We start from the raw sequence: 20,630 nt of genomic DNA on the forward strand, positions 1-20,630 counted from the left end.
CTGTTACCGTCTAACAGAAGCCCCGGTGGGTGTGTTTACATTGGGGTTGATAGTGTTGTTGTTGAGGCTCAGCGGCCTGTTACCGTCTAACAGAAGCCCTGGTGGGTGTGTTTACATTGGGGTTGATGGTGTTGTTGTTGAGGCTCAGCGGCCTGTTACCGTCTAACAGAAGTGTTGTTTACATTGGGGTTGATAGTGTTGTTGTTGAGGCTCAGCGGCCTGTTACCGTCTAACAGAAGCCCTGGTGGGTGTGTTTACATTGGGGTTGATAGTCTTGTTGTTGAGGCTCAGCGGCCTGTTACCGTCTAACAGAAGCCCTGGTGGGTGTGTTTACATTGGGGTTACCGTCCTAACAGAAGCCCTGGTGGGTGTGTTTCATTGGGGTTGATAGTGTTGTTGTTGAGGCTCAGCGGCCTGTTACCGTCTAACAGAAGCCCTGGTGGGTGTGTTTACATTGGGGTTGATAGTCTTGTTGTTGAGGCTCAGCGGCCTGTTACCGTCTAACAGAAGCCCTGGTGGGTGTGTTTACATTGGGGTTGATAGTGTTGTTGTTGAGGCTCAGCCCTGTTACCGTCTAACAGAAGCCTGGTGGGTGTGTTTACATTGGTGTTGATAGTGTTGTTGTTGAGGCTCAGCGGCCTGTTACAGGTCATGTTGGTGTTGTGTTGTTTCCTTATCAGTCCTAGTTTTAATCATTTACTGATGCAGGGTTTGAGGACCTACAGTGAATGATGTTCTCTCTCTCTCTCTCTCTCTCTCTCTCTCTCTCTCTCTCTCTCTCTCTCTCTCTCTCTCTCTCTCTCTCTCTCTCTCTCTCTCTCTCTCTCTCTCTCTCTCTCTCTCTCTCTCTGTCTCTGTCTCTGTCTCTGTCTCTGTCTCTCTGTCTCTCTGTCTCTGTCTGTCTCTGTCTGTCTGTCTGTCTGTGTCTCTCTCTCATTGTTTAGTTGTCTGTATATATTGACTGTGTTTCTCCTCATTACCATACTCTATCATCTTCATAGTGTACACTCTGTCTTCTTCTCTGTCTGTCCTCATTACCATACTCTATCATCTTCATAGTGTACACTCTGTCTTCTTCTCTGTCTGTCCTCATTACCATACTCTATCATCTTCATAGTGTACACTCTGTCTTCTTCTCTGTCTGTCCTCATTACCATACTCTATCATCTTCATAGTGTACACTCTGTCTTCTTCTCTGTCTGTCCTCATTACCATACTCTATCATCTTCATAGTGTACACTCTGTCTTCTTCTCTGTCTGTCCTCATTACCATACTCTATCATCTTCATAGTGTACACTCTGTCTTCTTCTCTGTCTGTCCTCATTACCACACTCTATCATCTTCATAGTGTACACTCTGTCTTCTTGTTGTAAATAAGAACTTCTTCTATTTGAATTGATCTACCTGATTCAGTAAAAGGGGGTAAATAAATACATTATTGACGTCAATATGTGTCTGTTTCTCTCCAGATATCCTGCAGTATTACCTGAGGTGCAGCAGTGGCCAATCAAATCCTTTCCAGCATGTACGACTCCACCTCCTCCACACACATTCTAATCAGGAAGAATGAAGGACAGTCCTGAAGTCCTGCCCTTCACTGAAGTCCTGTGTGTGTGTGTGTGTGTGTGTGTGTGTGTGTGTGTGTGTGTGTGTGTGTGTGTGTGTGTGTGTGTGTGTGTGTGTGTGTGTGTGTGTGTGTGTGTGTGTGTGTTGCAGAAGCTGTCTGGCAGTCACAAAGCCCTGGTTGAGATGCAAGATGACGTGGCAGAACTCCTACAGTCAGCTATACGGGATTACCCCAACACCAAGGTAGGGGTGTGTGTGAGTGTGTGTGCTGATGTTCACGTGTGTTTGTTTTTGTTCTTGAAAGTGCTCGTGTGTGTGTGTGTGTGTGTGTGTGTGTGTGTGTGTGTGTGTGTGTGTGTGTGTGTGTGTGTGTGTGTGTGTGTGTGTGTGTGTGTGTGTGTGTGTGTGTGTGTGTGTGCTGATGTTCACGTGTGTTTGTTTTTGTGCTTGAAAGTGTGTGTGTGTGCCAGTGCGGGTGCTCATGTGTGTGTGAATGTAACCTCTGCTGTGGTTCTCTAGGGGACTCTGGAACAGATTCAGACTGTATTGAACTCTACGGAGGTTGGCCTTCATCAACTCACCGCTCTGGTTGACTGTCGCAGCCTGCACATGGTGAGATACTGTGTGTGTGTGTGTGTGTGTGTGTGTGTGTGTGTGTGTGTGTGTGTGTGTGTGTGTGTGTGTGTGTGTGTGGCGTGTGTGTGTTTGTGTGTGTGTGTGTGGCGTGTGTGTGTTTGTGTGTGTGTGTGTGTGTGTGTGTGTGTGTGTGTGTGTGTGTGTGTGTGTGTGTGTGTGTGTGTGTGTGTGTGGCGTGTGTGGCTGTGTGTGTGTGTGTGTGTGTGTGTGTGTGTGTGTGTGTGTGTGTGTGTGTGTGTGTGTGTGTGTGTGTGTGTTTGTGTGTGTGTGTGTGTGTGTGTGTGTGTATGAGCTCCTCTCCTTCAAATAAATAAAACAATCTTGGTCCCTCCCCCTGTTCAACTGTTCATTATTTATAGGTGGGGTAGCTACTCTCTCTGTCTCTCTCTCTCTCTCTCTCTCTGTCTCCCCCTCTCCCTCGCTCTTTCTGTCTCTCTCTCTCGCTGTCTCTCTCTCTCGCTGTCTCTCTCGCTCTTGCTGTCTCTCTCTCTGTCTCTCTGTCTATCCCCTTCATCTTCTTCCCTCTCTCTCTCTCTCCCTCTGTCTCTCTCGCTCTCGCTGTCTCTCTCTCTCTCTGTCTCTCTGTCTCGCTGTCTCTCTCTCTCGCTGTCTCTCTCTCTCGCTGTCTCTCTCGCTCTTGCTGTCTCTCTCTCTGTCTCTCTGTCTATTTTTCTTCCCCCTCTCCCTCTCTCCCTCTGTCTCTCTCGCTCTCGCTGTCTCTCTCTCTCTGTCTCTCTGTCTCTCTGTCTATTTTTCTCCCCTCTCTCTCTCCTCTCACCCTTCATGATAATGACAGTGATTTTCCTCTTCTTGAAGTCCAGAAAGAGAAAACGTGTTAAATCCCACCTCCTTTACACCTTGATTCAACCGTTTTCAAACGGTGTTGTCGTGACTAGTAAGAGTTGTTACCAGGGAGATCTCAAGCCACCAGACTGTCTCTTTCCTCAAATCAAACAGCTGACAACAACCCTCAATATGACAATATGACTCACTCAGGGTGGTGCTTCTCTCTCCTCTCTTCATCTCTTCTCCTCTCTCTTTTCTCTCTCCTCTCTTCTCTTATCCTCTCCTCTCTTCTCTTATCCTCTCCGCTTCTCTTCTCTCTTTTTCTCCTCTCCTCTATGCTTCTCTTCTCCTCTTCTCGTATCCTCTCCCTCTCTTCTCTTATCCCTCTCCGCTTCTCTTTCTCTTCTTCTTCTCAGGCTCCTCTCTTCTCCTCTATGCTTCTCTTTCTCCTCTCTTCATCTCTTCTCTTATCCTCTTCTTCACTTATCTTCTCTCTTCTTCTCTGGGGTGGTGTTATATTGTGTTCCAGGACTATGTCCAGGCTCTAACAGGGTGGTGTTATATTGTGTTCCAGGACTATGTCCAGGCTCTAACAGGGTGGTGTTATATTGTGTTCCAGGACTATGTCCAGGCTCTAACAGGGTGGTGTTATATTGTGTTGTTCCAGGACTATGTCCAGGCTCTAACAGGGTGGTGTTATATTGTGTTCCAGGACTATGTCCAGGCTCTAACAGGGTGGTGTTATATTGTGTTCCAGGACTATGTCCAGGCTCTAACAGGGTGGTGTTATATTGTTGTGTTCCAGGACTATGTCCAGGCTCTAACAGGGTGGTGTTATATTGTGTTCCAGGACTATGTCCAGGCTCTAACAGGGTGGTGTTATATTGTGTCCAGGACTATTCCAGGCTCTAACAGGGTGGTGTTATATTGTGTTCCAGGACTCTGTCCAGGCTTTAACAGGGTGGTGTTATATTGTGTTCCAGGACTATGTCCAGGCTCTAACAGGGTGGTGTTATATTGTGTTCCAGGACTATGTCCAGGCTCTAACAGGGTGGTGTTATATTGTTGTGTTCCAGGACTCTGTCCAGGCTCTAACAGGGTGGTGTTATATTGTGTTCCAGGACTATGTCCAGGCTCTAACAGGGTGGTGTTATATTGTGTTCCAGGACTATGTCCAGGCTCTAACAGGGTGGTGTTATATTGTTGTATTCCAGGACTATGTCCAGGCTCTAACAGGGTGGTGTTATATTGTGTTCCAGGACTCTGTCCAGGCTCTAACAGGGTGGTGTTATATTGTTGTGTTCCAGGACTATGTCCAGGCTCTAACAGGGTGGTGTTATATTGTTTTATTCCAGGACTATGTCCAGGCTCTAACAGGGTTGTGTTATATTGTTGTATTCCAGGACTATGTCCAGGCTCTAACAGGGTGGTGTTATATTGTGTTCCAGGACTATGTCCAGGCTCTAACTTTCCAGGACTATGTCCAGGCTCTAACAGGGTGGTGTTATATTGTGTTCCAGGACTATGTCCAGGCTCTAACAGGGTGGTGTTATATTGTGTTCCAGGACTATGTCCAGGCTCTAACAGGGTGGTGTTATATTGTGTTCCAGGACTATGTCCAGGCTCTAACAGGGTGGTGTTATATTTGTTATATTGTGTTCCAGGACTATGTCCAGGCTCTAACAGGGTGGTGTTATATTGTGTTCCAGGACTATGTCCAGGCTCTAACAGGGTGGTGTTATATTTGTGTTCCAGGACTATGTCCAGGCTCTAACAGGGTGGTGTTATATTGTGTTCCAGGACTATGTCCAGGCTCTAACAGGGTGGTGTTATATTGTTGTTCCAGGACTATGTCCAGGCTCTAACAGGGTGGTGTTATATTGTTGTGTTCCAGGACTATGTCCAGGCTCTAACAGGGTGGTGTTATATTGTGTTCCAGGACTATGTCCAGGCTCTAACAGGGTGGTGTTATATTGTTGTATTGTGTTCCAGGACTATGTCCAGGCTCTAACAGGGTGGTGTTATATTGTGTTCCAGGACTATGTCCAGGCTCTAACAGGGTGGTGTTATATTGTGGTGTTATATTGTGTTCCAGGACTATGTCCAGGCTCTAACAGGGTGGTGTTATATTGTTCTATTCCAGGACTATGTCCAGGCTCTAACAGGGTGGTGTTATATTGTGTTCCAGGACTATGTCCAGGCTCTAACAGGGTGGTGTTATATTGTTGACTATTCCAGGACTATGTCCAGGCTCTAACAGGGTGGTGTTATATTGTGTTCCAGGACTATGTCCAGGCTCTAACAGGGTGGTGTTATATTGTTGTATTCCAGGACTATGTCCAGGCTCTAACAGGGTGGTGTTATATTGTTGTATTCCAGGACTATGTCCAGGCTCTAACAGGGTGGTGTTATATTGTGTATTCCAGGACTATGTCCAGGCTCTAACAGGGTGGTGTTATATTGTTGTATTCCAGGACTATGTCCAGGCTCTAACAGGGTGGTGTTATATTGTTGTTCCAGGACTATGTCCAGGCTCTAACAGGGTGGTGTTATATTGTGTTCCAGGACTATGTCCAGGCTCTAACAGGGTGGTGTTATATTGTTGTTCCAGGACTATGTCCAGGCTCTAACAGGGTGGTGTTATATTGTGTTCCAGGACTATGTCCAGGCTCTAACAGGGTGGTGTTATATTGTGTTCCAGGACTATGTCCAGGCTCTAACAGGGTGGTGTTATATTGTTGTTCCAGGACTATGTCCAGGCTCTAACAGGGTGGTGTTATATTGTTGTTCCAGGACTATGTCCAGGCTCTAACAGGGTGGTGTTATATTGTTGTATTCCAGGACTATGTCCAGGCTCTAACAGGGTGGTGTTATATTGTGTATTCCAGGACTATGTCCAGGCTCTAACAGGGTGGTGTTATATTGTTGTATTCCAGGACTATGTCCAGGCTCTAACAGGGTGGTGTTATATTGTTGTTCCAGGACTATGTCCAGGCTCTAACAGGGTGGTGTTATATTGTTGTATTCCAGGACTATGTCCAGGCTCTAACAGGGTGGTGTTATATTGTTGTGTTCCAGGACTATGTCCAGGCTCTAACAGGGTGGTGTTATATTGTGTTCCAGGACTATGTCCAGGCTCTAACAGGTGGTGTTATATTGTGTATTCCAGGACTATGTCCAGGCTCTAACAGGGTGGTGTTATATTGTTGTATTCCAGGACTATGTCCAGGCTCTAACAGGGTGGTGTTATATATTGTGTTCCAGGACTATGTCCAGGCTCTAACAGGGTGGTGTTATATTGTTGTTCCAGGACTATGTCCAGGCTCTAACAGGGTGGTGTTATATTGTTGTATTCCAGGACTATGTCCAGGCTCTAACAGGGTGGTGTTATGTTGTGTTCCAGGACTATGTCCAGGCTCTAACAGGGTGGTGTTATATTGTGTTCCAGGACTATGTCCAGGCTCTAACAGGGTGGTGTTATATTGTGTTCCAGGACTATGTCCAGGCTCTAACAGGGTGGTGTTATATTGTGTTCCAGGACTATGTCCAGGCTCTAACAGGGTGGTGTTATATTGTGTTCCAGGACTATGTCCAGGCTCTAACAGGGTGGTGTTATATTGTTGTGTTCCAGGACTATGTCCAGGCTCTAACAGGGTGGTGTTATATTGTTGTGTTCCAGGACTATGTCCAGGCTCTAACAGGGTGGTGTTATATTGTTGTATTCCAGGACTATGTCCAGGCTCTAACAGGGTGGTGTTATATTGTGTTCCAGGACTATGTCCAGGCTCTAACAGGGTGGTGTTATATTGTTGTATTCCAGGACTATGTCCAGGCTCTAACAGGGTGGTGTTATATTGTTGTATTCCAGGACTATGTCCAGGCTCTAACAGGGTGGTGTTATATTGTTGTATTCCAGGACTATGTCCAGGCTCTAACAGGGTGGTGTTATATTGTTGTATTCCAGGACTATGTCCAGGCTCTAACAGGGTGGTGTTATATTGTTGTGTTCCAGGACTATGTCCAGGCTCTAACAGGGTGGTGTTATATTGTTGTGTTCCAGGACTATGTCCAGGCTCTAACAGGGTTGTGTTATGATGGAGTGGAGGGGCTGATCTACCTGGTGCTGTTCTCCTTCGTCACAGCTCTCATGTTCTCTTCCATCGTCTGCAGTGTGCCACACACCTGGCAGAGCAAGAGGTAACACACCTGAACATACACCTGAACACACACAAGACAAACACCTTAACACACCTGAACACACACAACACAAACACCTGAACACACAACACAAACACCTGAACACACAACACACACCTGAACACACAACACAAACACAAACACCTGAACACACACAAGACAAACACCTTAACACACACAACACAAACCTGAACACACACAACACAAACACCTGAACACACAACACAAACACCTGAACACACAACACAAACACATCTGGCCTATTCCCTGCTAAGACATTGATCAGATCTACTACTACTACTACTACTGCTACTAATACTACTGCTACTAATACTACTGCTGCTACTACTACTACTACTACTACTACTACTACTACTACTACTACTACTACTACTACTACAGCCTTCATGTTTAGTATAGTGCATCTGTCTGTCTGTCTATCAGACTCTCGTCTGTCTGTCTGTCTGTCTGTCTGTCTGTCTGTCTGTCTGTCTGTCTGTCTGTCTGTCTGTCTGTCTGTCTGTCTGTCTGTCTGTCTGTCTGTCTGTCTGTCTGTCTGTCTGTCTGTCTGTCTGTCTGTCTGTCCGCCCGTCTCTCAGTTTTATTTCACATCTTCTAATTGGGTCAACACCATTATTTTCTGTCCCCCTCATCCCTCCTTCTGTTTCTTCTCCTCGTCCTCCTTTCTCCTACCAATGTTCTGATTTGTAAAAACCTGTGACTCGGAATGGGATGATGGAATCCTCAGTAACAGTTGATGGGAACACAGATCATATAAATAGATTAAAGGGTCATTGACGGTTTTGGCCCTTGGCGTAATATATTTTGCACTAAATACATTGGACTTCTCAATTGACATCTCTGTAGCGACAGAGATTCTGTGTGTCCCTCGTCGACCTCCTCCTGTGTTTCTATCATCGAGAAGAGAGGCCTTGGCAGAGTGCTTCGTGTAGGAACAGTCCTGCGTTTGGGCTCTGTGTGTGTGGATGAGTTTTGCGCAGCTTTATATGCGAGTGTGGCAGCATTAGAACCTAATTCTGAAATAGCACTGCTGCCCCCTGGTGGTGTGACGAGATAACAGCTGAAGCCTCTCGGCGAACCAGTGCTTTCCTCTTCACTGCCCGGGCAATCTACGGACCGATCTAAAGTTCTACAAACATGTTTTATACCCTGTGTAGTTGACCTGCACTCCACTACCTTCCCAATAAGCGTCCTATATCTGATTCTTTCATTATTTTTCGCTGCCGATTGTTGTTTTGTTTTGTTATTGATCATTGTTTATTTTATTATTATTATTATTGTCTGTCACAGCAGAAAATGGTTCACCAGCAGCGGCCATTTTGACCTGATTTTAGTTTTCTTTGTGACATTTTGTATGAATTTACATTTTTACGGTGCACTCAAGATTTCAGATGCATGAATCAAATAACCTGAAATGAATGAATCAAATTGCTTTTTTAAATGTATGCTTTATTTAACTAGGCAAGGCAGGTAAGAACAAATTCTTATTTACAACGATGGTCTAGGAAAGGTGCCTTGTTAAGGGGCAGAACGACATATTTTTTACCTTGTCAGCTCGGGGATTCGATCCAGCAACCTCTCGCTTTACTGGCCCAACGCTCTAACCACTAGGCTACCTGCCGCCCCACTTCCTCCTCAAGTGTGATTGAAAGGAATGAATCAAATGGCTTGAAATGAATGGCTTGAAATGAATCAAATGGCTTGAAATGAATGAATCAAATGGCTTGAATCAAAAATGGCTTGAATCAAATGGCTTGAAATGATTGAATCAAATGGCTTGAATCAAAAAAGAATCAAATGGCTTGAAATGAATGCTCATTATGGGGAGTCAGTCATTGGCTGCCGTTCAGGGGAATCGATTCCGACGATTCCTTTGTAAATAAGCTCTAAGCTTCTCTCCTGTCCTCTTGCTGTATCCCTCTGCTGCTGAGACAGAGCTGCTACTGATGACGGTGAGGATGATGCTGAAAACTGCATGATCGGGTTCCTTCTACAATTGGCTGAAATGGAACAAATCTGACTCCTGACTTCTGATCTTTGACCCCAAGACAGTGTTCTGTGATCCTCGTGTGCACCTGTGCTTTGTGGTGGGGTGGTGCCTGGGGGTTGATGGTGGTGGGGGTGTTTTGGGGTTATTCTTGCCTGGCGTCTCTCTGTTGCACCAATACCAATACAAGGGAATTAGGTGGTTTAGTGTGGACTTGGCCCCTAGTCCCTGATCTTGGGTCAGTTTTTAATTTTCCTCATTTAATGGTAAAAGGTCAGGTTTGTGGGAGGGGAAGCTGATCCTAGATCTGTCGGTTGAGGGGTGTATTATCCTCCTTCAAGGGTCCTATGAGTCTGAGTTGACCCTCTATCAGCTCCTCTCTCCTCTGTTCTCACTCTCACTGTCTGTCTCCCCTCACCCCTCCTTCCCCTCGCCCGGCCCCTCCCCTCGCCCGGCCCCTCCCCTTGGCCCGGCCCCTCCCCTTGGCCCTGGCCAATGAAGGACGGATGATGAGGATGGAGAAGACGAGTCTGCTGCCCAGGGCAATCGGGGGGCGGGTCCTCATGATAACCTGTACCGCGTGCACATGCCCAGCCTCTACAGCTGTGGTAGCAGCTACGGCAGCGAAGCTAGCATCCCTGCTACGGCCCACACTGTCAGCAATGCCCCTGTCACTGAGTACATGTGAGTTAGCACCCCACCGGTAGCCGCTAGCTGAAACAAAACACTGCCTGCTACACAAGCTAGCCACGCGATCTACATTGCCTGCCATAGATTATTGTAGCTAGCGAGTGAGTTAGCCTGCTAGCCACATGTCAGTTAGCACCGCTAGCAGAATCGACACACTGCCTGCTATACAAGCTCAAGTTAGCCACGCGATCGCCATTGCCCCTGCCATACATTATCGCTAGCTAGCGAGTGAGTTAGCCTGCTAGCATAAACAAAACACTGCCTGCTATCAGTTAGCTATCAGTTACCCAAGTGAAGCTACACTGCCTGCTCAGTGATATACATTAGGCTACATGTGAGTAAGCCTGCTAGCCATATCGAAGTTAGCTTTTACACATTGCCTGCCTGCCATACAAGTTAGCTATTGCCTGCTACCAATTAGCCACGCAATTGCCATTGACTGGTATCGACCTACCGTAAAGCTACAGCTAAAGGGTGTGAGTTAGCCTGCTAGCCGCTAGCGGGAACCCATTGCCTGCCAGTCACTAGCTAGCACATGCTATCTAGTCCCGTCACTGATCATTTGAGCCTGCATGGACTCAGACAAACGTTGATACTATTGTAATATTTAACCACCAGGCTGCCACATTGAAAACAGATACACTCACAAACGTATATAAAGTAGCCTAAGTTTGTTTTATTCAGTAAAGAGTCCCTATGTCTTCGTGTCACTGATAAGGACCATGTTACAGATCATGGTCAGCAGGATGATACCCAGTAGTGTTTCCATAAGGTGAAACACATATCAATCTGCATGGTTGAACGCTGTGGCCTTACAAGGTTTTACACCCTTCATCTACACACATGATGACTGCAGTACATGTTTCTCTCCTCACTTCGTCCACTTCAATAATGCACTTCAGTCACCGTAACAGGCCTGCATAGCTTTCAACTAGTCAACGTAATAGGCCTGCATAGCTTTCAACTAGTCAACGTAATAGGCCTGCATAGCTTTCAACTAGTCAACGTAATAGGCCTGCATATCTTTCAACTAGTCAACGTAATAGGCCTGCATATCTTTCAACTAGTCAACGTAATAGGCCTGCATAGCTTTCAACTAGTCAACGTAATAGGCCTGCATAGCTTTCAACTAGTCAACGTAATAGGCCTGCATAGCTTTCAACTAGTCAACGTAATAGGCCTGCATAGCTTTCAACTAGTCAACGTAATAGGCCTGCATATCTTTCAACTAGTCAACGTAATAGGCCTGCATAGCTTTCAACTAGTCAACGTAATAGGCCTGCATAGCTTTTCAACTAGTCAACGTAATAGGCCTGCATAGCTTTCAACTAGTCAACGTAATAGGCCTGCATAGCTTTCAACTAGTCAACGTAATAGGCCTGCATAGCTTTCAACTAGTCAACGTAATAGGCCTGCATATCTTTCAACTAGTCAACGTAATAGGCCTGCATAGCTTTCAACTAGTCAACGTAATAGGCCTGCATAGCTTTCAACTAGTCAACGTAATAGGCCTGCATAGCTTTCAACTAGTCAACGTAATAGGCCTGCATATCTTTCAACTAGTCAACGTAATAGGCCTGCATACCTTTCAACTAGTCAACGTAATAGGCCTGCATAGCTTTCAACTAGTCAACGTAATAGGCCTGCATAGCTTTCAACTAGTCAACGTAAGTTTAAGTTATGCATTAGTGTATTCCATTAAGTATACCACTGATACAAAACAATACATTATGTATTTAAAAAAAGAAGAAGATTATCACATGCACCGGATAGGTGCACTGAAATGTGTTGTTTTACATGGTCGGCCAGAGTAGTACGGCACCCAAGGAGCAAATCAGGGTTCAGTGCTTTGCTCAAGGGCACATCAACCTTTTGGTTACTGGCCCAACCCTTTAAGCATCTAGCGCTAGGACAATAATATAGCAGACAAGGTGCTGTTGTTGTGACACCGACCACATACTGAGGGTCTGAGGCTAAGTCCCAACGATCTCTCCTTCCTCTTGAAGTGTGCTCATTCACCACTCCCCACCATTGTAAAAAGCATTTGATTGATGTTGGCATGGATACTAGAATACGAGATGGAGTTTCCGTATTCCAGTCATATGCATGAAGGGAAGTGAACAAGTGCACACTTCGGGAGAAAGGAGAGATCATTGGGACGCAATCTAGTTGTTGTAGGGAGGACTGTAGTGCAGGAAGTGACCTCAGTAACCAGGAAATGACAACAATAACCAGGAAGTGACAACAATAACCAGGAAGTGACCTCAGTAACCAGGAAGTGACAAGTGAATAACCAGGAAGTGACCTCAGTAACCAGGAAGTGACCTCAGTAACCTCTCGTTTGTGACGCAGGACCCAGAACGCAAACTTTCAGACCCCAGGTGTGAGAACACGCCTCTGATTGGCAGGGAATCCCCTCCACCCTCTGTAAGTGCACACTTTCTAGTACACACTCTACTACAGTATGCCCCCTCTGAACCCTGAAGGTGTTTTACCTTCGAGGGTCGAAATACCATCGCAAAGGTCATTTTGGCAGCCTGGCTTTTTTAAATGTAATAGATTGTATTCAAAACAGGTGTTTTAGTCTGACAGATGAAAAAATATGAAAAAAAAATATTTTGTCAGTCTCTAATTCTGATGTAAACTATGGTTAGTCTATTCTGCATGTCAAATGGAACCGTAAGACTGGGCCAGTGGTGCTAACCATTTGGTAGTACACGACTGGGCCAGTGGTGCTAACCATTTGGTAGTACACGACTGGGCCAGTGGTGCTAACCATTTGGTAGTACACGACTGGGCCAGTGGTGCTAACCATTTGGTAGTACACGACTGGGCCAGTGGTGCTAACCATTTGGTAGTACAAGACTGGGCCAGTGGTGCTAACCATTTGGTAGTACAAGACTGGGCCAGTGGTGCTAACCATTTGGTAGTACAAGACTGGGCCAGTGGTGCTAACCATTTGGTAGTACAAGACTGGGCCAGTGGTGCCAACCATTTGGTAGTACAAGACTGGGCCAGTGGTGCTAACCATTTGGTAGTACAAGACTGGGCCAGTGGTGCTAACCATTTGGTAGTACAAGACTGGGCCAGTGGTGCTAACCATTTGGTAGTATGAGACTGGGCCAGTGGTGCTAACCATTTGGTAGTACAAGACTGGACCAGTGGTGCTAACCATTTGGTAGTACAAGACTGGACCAATGGTGCTAACCATTTGGTAGTACAAGACTGGACCAGTGCTGCTAACCATTTGGTAGTACAAGACAGGGCAGTGGTGCTAACCATTTGGTAGTACAAGACTGGACCAGTGGTGCTAACCATTTGGTAGTACAAGACTGGACCAGTGGTGCTAACCATTTGGTAGTACAAGACTGGACCAGTGCTGCTAACCATTTGGTAGTAGAAGACTTGACCTCTTGTACTTCTCCTTGAACCAGACTTCATCACTGCATCCTCAGGTCTCAATAAGGAAGTATAGAGGCTGGGTTTGGCTTCAGTTAACCCTTGAAGAGCTCTCTTATATCTTCATACCTCTTCATAGGAAAACAAATGGGTGTTGACATGTGCTCTTTCTTTTGAGACTTGGTGTCTGACGCTGGGTTTTCCCCTCGTTTTATTTTTACGTTGTATCTCTTGAGTCTGTGGACGGGCGATACGGTCTTGCCAGTACAGCCATTGGTTAAAGCTGGTTGTTTCCGAAGGCGTTTTACCTTGAAGTCATCCGGAGTGACTTCCTGTCCATGTCCGTCCTTAATTCGTGTCCCCCCCTAGTAAACCACAGCCGACGCTCCTTTAGTCCTGTCCCCATAGTGTGTCTGTGTGTACACGTCCTCTAGATGCATGTGACCTATGTATGTGTTCCCCTGTCCCCCTGTCATCACTAAACATCACTACTAGTTCTTCACCTGGGGTGTGTTCATTATGGAAAACCGTTTACCATTTTATAAGCAGCAAAAAAATACGAGTTTCTATCGGGACAAATTCAGGTAGGTCCCCTCCCAGTTTCGTTCCGTTTGCTTCTGTTTCAGAAGCATTTCGACAAACAGAATCGGAGGAATGAATTACATCCCTGATTCACAGGGCCAACTGCTGAAAACCACCCATAAAGGTGGATAGAGGTCACACAAAGGGCAGGTTTAGAAGCAAATATGTGCCCTCTATCCAACTCTATGACGTCATATCATCCACCACCACCGTCTAGCAGTAGACACCACCTCGGTTTGGTGATGCACGGTGGCCATTTTGTGCCTCATGGCTCACCAAGCACTAGTTTCCACATTAGAGATGGGGAAACTGGGAAACCCAGCGCTACAGTACTCCCTCACTAAGACCATTGACTAATATCAGGCTAACCTAACCTTCTACATCAGAATTAGAGCACTAATACAATTGATCAATTCAATATTTGATACTATTTCCTGTCTAATAATCATCTAGAGTTGAGTGCTAACGCCTGTCAAAAACCCTGCAGGACTATAATCCTAATCCTAATCAATCTCTGTCGTGATAATTGTTGTTTTTAATCCACTACCTCAGGCTGTCCAAATGACTAGTGAAGTGTGTGTGTGTTGGTGTGTGTTGCTTGTTTACCATAGTGTTTCAGTCTACCAACCCCCTGTCCTCTACTCTCTGTCTCTCTCTGTCTCTGGACACTTATAAGCAGCATATCTCTACATACCCTTCCCTACTCACTTCCCCCTTTGAAGTACACATACCCTCCCCCTTTGAAGTACACTAGTATACATACTCTTCCCTACTCCCTCCTTTTGAAGTACACTAGTATACATACTCTTCCCTACTCCCTCCTTTTGAAGTACACTAGTATACATACTCTTCCCTACTCACTCCCTCCTTTTGAAGTACACTAGTATACATACTCTTCCCTACTCCCTCCTTTTGAAGTACACTAGTATACATACTCTTCCCTACTCCCTCCCTCCTTTTGAAGTACACTAGTATACATACTCTTCCCTACTCACTCCCTCCTTTTGAAGTACACTAGTATACATACTCTTCCCTACTCCCTCCTTTTGAAGTACACTAGTATACATACTCTTCCCTACTCACTCCCTCCTTTTGAAGTACACTAGTATACATACTCTTCCCTACTCCCTCCTTTTGAAGTACACTAGTATACATACTCTTCCCTACTCATACTCTACCTCCTTTTGAAGTACACTAGTATACATACTCTTCCCTACTCCCTCCTTTTGAAGTACACTAGTATACATACTCTTCCCTACTCCCTCCCTCCTTTTGAAGTACACTAGTATACATACTCCCTCCTTTTGAAGTACACTAGTATACATACTCTTCCCTACTCACTCCCTCCTTTTGAAGTACACTAGTATACATACTCTTCCCTACTCCCTCCCTCCTTTTGAAGTACACTAGTATACATACTCCTTTTACACTAGTATACTACTCCTCCTTTTGAAGTACACTAGTATACATACTCTTCCCTACTCCCTCCTCCTTTTGAAGTACACTAGTATACATACTCTTCCCTCCTTTTGAAGTACACTAGTATACATACTCTTCCCTACTCCCTCCTTTTGAAGTACACTAGTATACATACTCTTCCCTACTCCCTCCTTTTGAAGTACACTAGTATACATATACACTAGTATACACTACTCCCTCCTTTTGAAGTACACTAGTATACATACTCTTCCCTACTCCCTCCTCCTTTTGAAGTACACTAGTATACATACTCCCTCCTTTTGAAGTACACTAGTATACATACCCTTCCTACTACTACCCTCCTTTTGAAGTACACTAGTATACATACTCCCTCCTTTTGAAGTACACTAGTATACATACTTCCCTACCCTCCTTTTGAAGTACACTAGTATACATACTCTTCCATACTCCCCTCCTTTTGAAGTACACTAGTATACATACTCTTCCCCTCCTTTTGAAGTACACTAGTATACATACTCTTCCCTACTCCCTCCTTTTGAAGTACACTAGTATACATACTCTTCCCTCCCTCCTTTTGAAGTACACTAGTATACATACTCCCTCCTTTTGAAGTACACTAGTATACATACTCCCTACCTCCTTTTGAAGTACACTAGTATACATACTCTTCAGGTTTGGGCAGTGTTGATGGCTATACAATATTTCTCCCTTTTTGTTATTTTCTTTTCTTTCCTTTTTACACTAGTTACATCTCTTCCCCCTCTCCCCCTTTTTACACTAGTATACATACTCTTCCCCTCCCTCCTCCTTTTGAAGTACACTAGTATACATACTCTTCCCCTCACTTCCCCCTTTTGAAGTACACTCTATCTCTCTTCCTCTCTTCCCCCTTTTGAAGTACACTAGTATACATACTATTCTTCCCTCCTCTCTCTCTCTTCCCCCTCTGTCTTTCACCCCCTTCCCCTAGTTTTGAAGTACTCTCCCTACTCCTTACCCCCTCCTTTTGAAGTCTCTCATTCCCCCTCCTTTTGAAGTACACTAGTATACATACTTCCTCCTTTTGAAGTACACTAGTATACATATACTCCCTCCTTTTGAAGTACACTAGTATACCCCCTCCTTTTGAAGTCTAGTTACATACTCCCTCCTTTTGAAGTACACTAGTATACATACTCCCTCCTTTTGAAGTACACTAGTCTACATTCCCCCTTTTGAAGTACACTAGTATACATACTCCCTCCTTTTGAAGTACACTAGTATACATACTCTTCAGGTTTGGGCTGTTGACTCTCTCTTTGGCTACCCTTTTTGTTATTTTCTTTTCTCTCTCTCTTCCCCCTCTGTCTTTCACCCCCCTCCCCCCTCTCTCTCTTCCCCCCCTCTCTCTCTTCCCCCCTCTCTCTCTTCCCCCCTCTGTCTTTCCTCCCCTCTCTCTCTCCCCCTCTCTCTCTTCCCCCTCTCTTTCACCCCCTCCCCCTCTCTCTCTTTCCCTCCCACTCTCCTCTCTTCCCCCCCTCTCTCTCTTCCCCCTCTGTCTTTCACCCCCTTCCCCCTCTCTCTCTTCCCCCCTCTCTCTCTTCCCCCCTCTCCCTCTTTCACCTCCCCCCCCCCTCCCTCTCTCTCTCTTCCCCCCCCTCTCTCACCCCCTTCCCCCCTTCTCTCTTCCCCCTCCCTCTTTCCCCCTCCCTCTTCCCCCTCTCTCTCTTCTTCCCCCTCCTCTCTCTCTTCCCCTCCTCTCCCTCCTCTCTTCCCCTCCCCCTCCTCTCTCTTCCCCCTCCTCTCTCTTGCTCTTCCCTTCCCCCCTCTCTCTCTCTTCCCCCCTCTCTCTCTCTTCCCCCCCCCTCCCCTCTCTCTCTTCCCCCTCCCCCCTCTCTCTCCCCCCTCTCTCTCTTCCCCCTCTCTCTCTCTCCCCCTCCCCTCCCTCTTCCCCTCTCTTCCCCCCCCCCTCTCTCTCCCCTCCCTCCCTCTTCCCCCTCTCTCTTTCCCCCTCCCCCCTCTCTCTTCCCCCCCTCTCTCTCTCTTCCCTTCCCTCCCTCTCTCTCTCTTCCCTTCCCCCTCCCTCTCTCTTCCCCTCTGTCTATCTTTCTCCCCTACCTCTCTCTCTCTCTCTTCCCCTCTCTTCCCTCTCTCTTCCCCTCCCCTCTCTCTTCCCCTCCCTCTCTCTCTCTTCCTCCCCTCTCTCTTCCCCCTCTGTCTGTCCCTACCCTCTCTCTCTCTTCCCCCCTCCCTCTTCTCCCTCTTCCTCCCCTCTCTCTCTCTTCCCCCCTCTCCCCTTCCCCTCCCTCTCTCTCTCTCTCCCCTCTCTCTCTTCCCCCTCTGTCTCTCTTTCTCCCCTACCACTCTCTCTCTTCCCCTCCCTCTCTCTCTTCCCCTCCCTCTCTCTCTTCCCCCTCCCTCTCTCTCTTCCCCCTCCCTCTCTCTTCTCTTCCCCCTCCCTCTCTCTCTTCCCCCTCCCTCTCTCTCTTCCCCCTCTTGTCTTTCTCCCCTACCGCTCCCTCTCTCTCTTCCCCCTCCCCTCTCTCTCTTCCCCCTCTGTCTTTCTCCCCTACCGCTCTCTCTCTCTCTTTCTCTCCAGTACACCTCGAGTATGAGGGCCAAGTATCTGGCCACCAGTGGACCGGACCAGAACCGACGGTCAGTCCCCAATGACCAGTTGGACCCAGCCAGCCGACCACATCCCCTCGTCAGACCACAGTCATCTGTCCACTAGAACCTTCCAGAACCTACCAAAACCTCCTAGAACCTATTATAACCTACCAGAATCTTCTAGACAGAACTCATCAACCGCAAAAGAACGGGAACAAACCAGAACCAATTTTTCATTCCACTAAAGAACCACAACCCACGAGAACCACCAACTCCTTAGAACCTGTTGACACAGTAGTCCACGTATAGAACCAGAACCACTAAGGATCACAACCACTTCCTCAGCCCATAGGAACCACTAAAATAATACTTCTCAGATTCACCTGAACAGACCACAGTGGGTTGAAAGCCAGAGCCAACCAACGGACCACCCAGCCCACCAGAACAGAACCTCAACCAATCAGCCAACCACCACCAACCTACCTACAGACTCCAGAAGATCACCATGAACCTTGTAGATCTCCCCCCTTCCCCCACCACCACCTCAGCTCCCACAGTCCCACTCAGCTTTACACCATCTCAAGCTGGATCCTCCACCTCTTTACCAAGTATACTGCCCTCTGGTGGTCACTGCCGGTATGAGCGTGTTTATTAAGTATACTGCCATCTGGTGGTCACTGCCGGTATGAGCCTGTTTATTAAGTATACTGCCCTCTGGTGGTCACTGCCGGTATGAGCCTGTTTATTAAGTGTACTGCCCTCTGGTGGTGACTGCCGGTATGAGCCTGTTTATTAAGTATACTGCCCTCTGGTGGTGACTGCAGGTATGAGCCTGTTTATTAAGTATACTGCCCTCTGGTGGTGACTGCAGGTGTGAGCCACACACACAAACATCCTGTATTGAACTGTAAATAGTGAAATAGTATGAGTTACATTCTGGAGGAAGACTCAACTGAAACATGGCGGTATTTAGAGTGTGTGTTTCCAAGGACTGAGGCTGTATCTCATTCTAGGCCACACACACACACACAGAGGCCTGTACATGTGTGTACCTCTCTCTACTCTACCTGCCTCTGTAAACAACCCTCCTGCCATCTAATCTACCAAGCCACTAGGACACAGAATCTGACTGCAAAACGGCCCCTGCACTCTGCAAAACGGCCCCTGCACTCTGCAAAACGGCCCCCTGCACTCTGCAAAACGGCCCCTGCACTCTGCAAAACGGCCCCTGCACTCTGCAAAACGGCCCAACATTCCTGTAACATCTGGAGTTTCAAACTTCACTGCAAAAGGGCTGTTGTGCAGACGGACCATGTGGCCTGAAGCTGCATCAGAAAGCCATGTTGTGGAGTAACCACTCTCTGTAGATAGATTTAGCCACCACTGTACAGCAGTGACATGTTAGCATTTAGCCTGTGTTAAGAGCCACGTTAACTAACTACATGTATGACTACAACTTGAATCGTGAGCTCTCTCTTGAGTGTGTTCATGTGTTCTGTGTGTGTTTGCGTGCGTCTAACGCACATGTAAATATGAGTCCAGGACCGAACGGAACATGGTGGAATTCCAAACGTTCTGAAATCAGATTCCAGATTCCCAGAGAAAGAGTTTGCGTTCCCAAACTAACTCTGGGACTCAATGAAAAGAGGAAAGGACATGGGAGAGCTCATCTGTGGGTTAACAACTCTGTATAATGAGGGATGTGACCTCTCCTAAACTGAAGGACATGGGAGAGCTCACCTGTGGGTTAACAACTCTGTATAATGAGGGATGTGACCTCTCCTAAACTGAAGGACATGGGAGAGCTCATCTGTGGGTTCATAACTCTGTATAATGAGGGATGTGACCTCTCCTAAACTGAAAGACATGGGAGAGCTCATCTGTGGGTTCATAACTCTGTATAATGAGGGATGTGACCTCTCCTAAACTGAAAGACATGGGAGAGCTCATCTGTGGGTTCATAACTCTGTATAATGAGGGATGTGACCTCTCCTAAACTGAAGGACATGGGAGAGCTCACCTGTGGGTTCATAACTCTGTATAATGAGGGATGTGACCTCTCCTAAACTGAAGGACATGGGAGAGCTCATCTGTGGGTTCATAACTCTGTATAATGAGGGATGTGAACTCTCCTAAACTGAAGGACATGGGAGAGCTCACCTGTGCCAAAATAGCTGAATAATGAGGGATGCTGAACTCTCTTTATCCCATCATTCCTTTTTTTAGTTCCTTAATTCTCAGAAAGGGAAAATAAATCCTGGATAATGTTGGATCATACGGTGAAAGACTTAAAATAAAATGTGTTTTTAATTTAGTTTAAAAAAATGTAACTTGATAATGAAGAATTGGGGTGCTGTGACCAACTTTCTCTTTAAATAAATAAATGTTTACTTCAATTTTTATTATTTCGTCAAACAGGGATCTTCTTTAACGACCTGACTAAAGGTCACGATGAGGTTAGAGGTCACAACCTTTCTCAAAACAGGAAGTTTTTTCTTCTTCTCGGAAGCACAAACGATCTTCGCGGTGACTATGGGAGATGGAAAAGAAGAACACCCACACGTCGACGTGTGTGCGTTGTGGGAACGCTTAGAGCCTCGTGGAACATGGTGAAGTGAAAGGTCTCCTTAACCTAGGTTAGGGGCCAACCATAGAGTAAGATACTTTACTAGGTACTCTATCTAACTCTATGGGGCTGCCAGTCGTTTATCTCTAGGGGTCAACCATAGAGTAAGA

The 20,630-nt window shown here is 46.3% G+C and overlaps 1 protein-coding gene across 1 annotated transcript; it reads left to right on the plus strand.

The window, feature by feature from the left end:
• Positions 1 to 1,470: 1,470 nt before the first annotated feature.
• Positions 1,471 to 20,296, plus strand: LOC124028239 (protein tweety homolog 3-like; the record flags this gene model as incomplete). Its single annotated transcript, XM_046340352.1, is given in 8 exon segments — positions 1,471 to 1,526; positions 1,718 to 1,810; positions 2,087 to 2,179; positions 7,050 to 7,186; positions 9,696 to 9,878; positions 12,237 to 12,256; positions 12,259 to 12,311; positions 17,884 to 20,296. Coding segments are annotated over 8 exon segments (770 nt in total), but the record flags the coding sequence as incomplete, so codon positions are not given.
• Between the last annotated feature and the right edge of the window lie 334 nt (positions 20,297 to 20,630).

The sequence above is a fragment of the Oncorhynchus gorbuscha genome, unplaced genomic scaffold (assembly GCF_021184085.1).
Source record: "Oncorhynchus gorbuscha isolate QuinsamMale2020 ecotype Even-year unplaced genomic scaffold, OgorEven_v1.0 Un_scaffold_3894, whole genome shotgun sequence".
Taxonomy (NCBI): Eukaryota; Metazoa; Chordata; class Actinopteri; order Salmoniformes; family Salmonidae; genus Oncorhynchus; species Oncorhynchus gorbuscha.